This window comes from Zerene cesonia, chromosome 15, assembly GCF_012273895.1.
Source record: "Zerene cesonia ecotype Mississippi chromosome 15, Zerene_cesonia_1.1, whole genome shotgun sequence".
Taxonomy (NCBI): Eukaryota; Metazoa; Arthropoda; class Insecta; order Lepidoptera; family Pieridae; genus Zerene; species Zerene cesonia.
In genome coordinates this window covers 9,139,770-9,146,224 of record NC_052116.1, presented here as the reverse complement: position 1 = coordinate 9,146,224, position 6,455 = coordinate 9,139,770, and the positions used below count along the sequence as shown (strand labels likewise).

The 6,455-nt window shown below is 32.8% G+C and overlaps 1 protein-coding gene across 1 annotated transcript in view; it reads right to left on the bottom strand.

Moving 5' to 3' along the window:
• Positions 1-3,826: 3,826 nt before the first annotated feature.
• Positions 3,827-6,455, bottom strand: part of LOC119832614 — a 6,164-nt gene continuing 3,535 nt past the window's right edge. The window contains exons 7-10 of the mRNA XM_038356297.1: positions 6,281-6,455; positions 5,535-5,733; positions 5,026-5,233; positions 3,827-4,722 (exon numbers count right to left, since the gene is read on the bottom strand). The exon at positions 6,281-6,455 is cut by the window's right edge and continues 4 nt beyond it. Of these exons, the coding sequence (XP_038212225.1) occupies positions 4,621-4,722; positions 5,026-5,233; positions 5,535-5,733; positions 6,281-6,455 (684 nt within the window). The 3' untranslated portion in view covers positions 3,827-4,620. The remainder of the gene's footprint in view (positions 4,723-5,025; positions 5,234-5,534; positions 5,734-6,280) is intronic.

Below are 6,455 nucleotides of genomic sequence, written 5' to 3'. Positions count from 1 at the left end.
ATCCAGCCTGAAACATAAGCCAATAGGCTATTTATAAATTAATAAGTGTTTATATATTTTATCCGTGGTTTTGTGTGTGGCTTAAGCCGAGGGGCATATCTCATAGTATATACATTCAAACAATACAAAAAGCATATAAATCTCATAATTTTCACACATACAACCCTTATTTCGACATAGGCAAAATTCCTCGAAAACCGAAGCGAAAAATGGAAAGCAGTGCTCTGTTTGTAAATAACGTATGCAGTATGATATCATATCTATTTGTATTTTAAGCATGCGGGAGCTTACGGCGTTGTTCACTGGGCGGGCGGCATTAGCGCACTGTCGCATCTTCAGAGGGCGGCGAGATCAAAGGATAGGTACACAGACCGCTTCCATTGATGTCGCGCACAAAGGGAATTGATTGTTGCAAACCTCTTTTTAAAAAAAAGATACCTATAAAGAGGGATTGATGGCAAATCCCTCTCTTTGTTGGAAATATTCATTTGTTATTTTGTTTTGGCCCGCTTATTTCATTCGAACATAATTATGTTTTGATAACATTGCCCATTGCCTTTGTGTGGTCCTGACTTGTTCCGAGTGAATTTTATTTTTTTTTAATGCAGAACTCTCCACTCTTTGTGGCGGTCTCATTAAGAAAAATTACTTTGTACATACAAATGTTTGTGCTGATTTTGATTAGAAACAGAAAAGTGACTGGTTCTGCCGTTGCATTGTATTTATATGAACATTTATTTAAGTATTTACATCTCATTATATTATTATCATTTCAAGTGTTTCTTTTTCAATGTTTTAATTTATATTGAGACATATGTACATATATCTGAAAACCATCATTTTTACAATTGAATAGGTATTGCATACATTTACTAGCTACTTTTAAAGATATCATTTAATTGACAAAATATTATTCAAAATGTCAATGTTATTATAATAATGAAGATAAAAAATCATTTTTTGTACTATAATATTAAAAATTCTGAATCAAAATAATAATTCTCTACAAAAATACCATCCCCAGGGGGAACTACTACTCCAAATTCTAAAATGTAGCCCTTTACACTCATAGAATTTTCTATCAACAAACCCAAAAAATTCAGTTCAGTTTTTGCAACATAGGTTGATAAAATAAACAAAAGGAGACTTAATGAATTAAAAAAAAAATCAAATTGATATTTATTTAAACCATGAATGGCTATGATGTACACCATAAGTACTAATATTTCCATAGAACAGCCAAATGCTGATTTGGGTGTACCTGAATGAGAATTTTGTCCTTTTTATGGTTTTGGGGTGTTTTTTTTTAATTATTTAATATTTAAGTACACTATAAAGACTTGGTAAATATTTATCTTCCTAGACTATTTCATAAATCATTTTTATCTTATTATCTTATTTGTAGTATTGTTTCATGTTGAAATCTGATATTCTAAATAAACTTAGATGTTTAATTGCACCTTTTAATAGACATGCTTATTTAGACCAATGGTGTTCAATTTAACTTAACTGGATGTGCAGAGTCAAATGTATGTAACCATTAAATTACTCTGTTATATTTTTATTTCTTTTATAAATTTATCATAGTTTGAATTATTATTAGTAAGATTTTTGCAACACATGTTATCCTTAGAATGTGTAAAAATAACTGTAACCTTATCAAAAAATATCAAAAAAAATTTGAAAATAAATGCTGTTTCATCTGTTTCTTCATTTCATAGATTGCTTATCATTTAAAATTATTATCGATTTGAATGGTACCTATTTATTTAAATTACTTTATACAGTTAAATTTTTTTTTATTTAATTCTAATTTAATGAAAAAAATGATATCTACAAGCCATTTAAATAGGAATACATCACATTTTTAACTTAATAATAATAATAAATAATGGTTTCAAATATTTTATGTTTGAATGTAGATGAAGCTTATATGTATGCAAATATTTTATTAAATCCAAGTTTATGAAAACATAATACCTGGACCTAAATAAATCAAAACACATATTGTTTTGTTATTGTTTTTAGCAATGCATACAACTATTGAAAATCTCTCAGCAGCTATTCCATACTCACATCAACATTAGCATAACTGATAGTAATACTTCAAAAAAAACAACAACATTGTTCGTCTTTAGAAACAAATAATAAAAAAACGGCAAAGGCGGGAAAATTTCATAATAATGTGTTTCGATTAATAACTACAGACATTGTAATACTGTTCGTTAATAGCCGAAAAAAAAACTTCCGAGCCGATATTTCTTAAAATATTTCACTCAAGAACATAACCTTTTAACGTTACGATTATAATTAACACAAAAACTTTGCATTTTCCATACAGAGATATACGGAAGCTAATTATTGAATTGAACAGCGTTAAAACATGCTTCAGCGCAAAAAGTGTTAATTTTAGAAGTCGTAATCTTGAAATAAGCATCAGTTTCTTACCTCGTTGACACCTGAATTCTCGAGTGACTTTTGTAACTTTGCACACAAAACTTCTAACTTTCTGGCAAGAACTCGAACACTTAAATATACGCTTACACTCAAGGTAACTTAACAAAAAGTATTTTCACTTATAAACAAACACGAAACAGTCCTTTTTAACCGAAAACAAAATTTTATTCGAACAAAGTTGACGTCGCTTTCGCCATGGTGTTGAATGTTGATGCTCCAATACGCCACCTGACGATTGTTCAGCGAACTTATGTAATTATTTTTAATCTGTGACGAAAGCTCTATTCGTTGGAGCGTCATCTTTATTCTCATATTTTTAATTTTCAAACTCTGTTTAATTAACGATATTCCTTGGTAAAACTTTTTTAAAGTTAAATTTTCGATTCATTTATTTAATTTCTTGGCACATTAGTATTTATTCCAATCACTTTGTAAATATTTAGTCAAGTAGGTAAGAAAAGCTTTATGCATCATTAGCTCCATCTTTTTTCAAGTTCAGAAATGGAATGAGTATTGTTGTTGACTCAAACTTAGATAGGTGGCATTAAAGCAAGATTTTAAAGTAGTATTTTAAATTTTCTCGTATTTCATTTTACGCAACTATTATACATGTATATACATAATATGTATTAGCTATATTATCTGTATAAACTAAGTAGGTGGAAATAGTCCACAAATAACAATTTTTTGTACAACACATAGATGAAAAGTATACGAAAATAGTATAAATAATTTTTAAAATAGGTACAGTAGTTCCTGAGATTAACGCGTCGAAACAAACAAACAAACTAAGAAACAAAATCTTCAGCTTTTTATTATTAATATTAGTGTAAATTTATATAATTAGTAACGATCTAAATAAAATTTAATTTCATGAATTTTAAAAGATGTATTCACTAAGAAGAACACCTCATAAGTTAACATTTGAATAATTTATTTATTTACATTGTTGAAATTATCTCAGCTTACAAAAAAAAAGACAGATTTAGAGAAAAATATATTTTAGGGAGAGCTTTTTCAACATAGATTAAGTGTATAATCGGGTAACACAAAACGCACACTAATGTACGTGTACGGACTGTGCAGTGGTGCGTACGCACAAATCCAGTGGTAAATAGCAGTAGCGAAACTCGAATATTCGGAGCGACTATCCAACTAGTTTTAAACAGTATAACAGTAATATTTCAAATATTTATTTAATTATTATGGTTAAATTATACGATTAAACACATAAAAATAAAAAATAAACAACAGTTAACGTCTCTTTAAAGTATCTCAAGAGACCATTTTACAATCCGAATTAATGTAGAATAGTGTAAGGATATATGTAGTAATGGATATAGGTAGTTTGAAATCGAAATAAGATAACAATTGTTCACATTTTTATTGTTTAATTAAAACATGCTTTCACAACAGTGTTTCAAATACTGCTATACGAATTATACTTACAAGTAATATATTAACTCTAAATATTAAATTTGCTAAAATATTTACAGACATGTAATTAAACTATTACAAAATATAATATTCGAAAATAACAAACACAATTTTTCAACTTGAAGAATTATGTCCTAATCTCGTATACTTTAAACGAAAAAAAGTAAAATGAGTTTTTTCATCTTCCACTACTAACTGCATGAGGTATGTTATATCACATACGGAAAGATAAAAAATAAAAAATGAAAAAAAATCTATCATGCAATTCTGAGCATTATGCAGCTCATTGACCAAAGACGTTTTTATCATTTTTATTGTGAAACGAATATTGACGATAAAATTAAATGCGTTAATTTTTTCTTTTATGATGCCACACAAGGTAATAAAAAAAAATAAAAAAGTTTTTATAATTTACATAATGGTCAAAGCCTTCAAAGCGGAGTATAACCACACACCCACAGAAGTTATTTGAAAAAATGAAAAAAAAGGGAAATAAAAAGTTAAATGGTGTACAAACTTTACATGGCGTGAAGTATCCCTATATTTGAATAGAAATAGTAGTGTATTTGAGTGAATTAAATTCGCTACTACAAGCCATCAACTACTGTAACATTATTTTATGAATATTAAATATTGAGAATTAGAACATTTTCCTCTATAAATTAAATATATAAACTGTTCCATATGCAAATACTTTATACAAACAGAGTAATTGTCCTAAATCAATTATCTAAATATATCCCGCACGCCCTGCACTAGTTGTTTGACGATCGGATCGTCACTGTCGTAGCCAGCTTGCCGCATGTTCCGAGACACACTCCATATGCACTGCAATATAATAATTAATTATATTTTTCATTTACAATCAGTCGGAAAAATATACGAAATTTTAAAAATCTGAAATAAATATTTATAATTGAAATGAATCCTTAGTCCTTATCCAACAAAAAAAAAAAAAACCATATCTAAATGGGTACATCCGTACATACATGCTCTTCGGGAGCTTCGATGTCACAGACAGTCAGACGCGCGCAGACACGTCAAAATTAAAGGACCCAGGAGGGTGCATTAGGAGGTAAAAAAAAAAACAATTCTGTTTCAAAATCAAACACTTCTGATTACTCTACCAACCTTATCCAAATAGCAGACACCAGTGTGTGGACACACATCATTCACCATGTCCACGCTGTGCTCTGTCCTCTCAACCAGCTGCAGGAGCTCCCTGAGCCCCCGCAGGTACTGGGCCACATTCTCCGCTGTGATATCGGGTACAAGTTGCAGGTCCACTTGGTAACCGGTGGGGGTGGGGTCGTCTTCGGTTTCCTCTACCCGGAAGCAGCTGGAATTGGAATGATTTGGACTTATAAGTTTCAATAATTCATATATATATTCGTCAATCTTATAAGTTTCAATTTATTTAAACAAATTGAAGTGAGTCTAAAATGCAGTCCCATTACTACCCTATTCATGGGCGGCGCAACCACCGCCCGTGAACATTGCAATCATAATGCCTCTAGAAATGGATTGGCGACCTCAAATTGGAAAGAGATTAAGAAAGGATTGACGAGAGGAGCAAAGGGAAGGACTGGGAAGGGTAAGGAAAAGGATACGGGCGTGCGTGTGTTGTGTGTTGTGGGGACCTGTAGTGCGGCGCGGGCGGGCGCTGCGAGGTGAGCAGCGCGAGGAAGGGCAGGCGCCACTCGAGCGCGGCCTGCAGCTCGCGCTGCGTGGCGAGGTCGCGCGCGGACGGCGCGGCGGGGAAGTGCGGGTGCGAGTGGTGCCAGCCGCACACCGCCAGCCCCGCCGCCGCCACCTGCTCGCCCGCCCTGGCTTGCGACACTAAGGATACATACATACATATATTATTAAAATTTACAATTTATAACAATTACTATTTGGTTTATACAAAAAGTTTGCCTCACATATATTTTTATAATTAACAATATATAAAGCCGATCTTTTCCTAGCTAGATTGCTGGGCAACCTGTATTTACGAGAAACAGCTTGCTTCTAAACTCAATTCACAATTTAAGCACTTATTAGTATAGAAAATTATTATTTTTTTATTAATTATATATCTATACTAGCTGACCCGGCAAACGCTGTTCTGCCTTTCTCTTTTCATTTAGGGGTACGAAAAATAGATGATCCAAAAACTATATTTGACCAAGTCATCTTATTGGGTTTCAAAATCTGCTCTTTGTAAGATCAAACTTATAAATAGAAACTCATAATGAGACAAACAATTTTATAATGAGAAGTCAAAAAGTTCTAAGAGTCTGTGCTGATTTTAGTTAACTATGCTGATGACATGACTTCGCTGTCATGCCATCATGCTGACATAATCAAGTGGACTCTACAATGGCCTGCTTCCTGCCTAATTCACCTGGATCCATTTCACAGTGCACACTATTAGCCGCGGCGCGGGCTGGTCGGTACGCCGACAGCAGCAGACCCCCCGCCGCCTGGCACCCCCCCACTAGCCCCATTACTTCCGCCCTGGAGGTGTGCGCGTGCACGTCCATGCTGATCAGCACCGAGACATGCAGGTGAACTTCGCA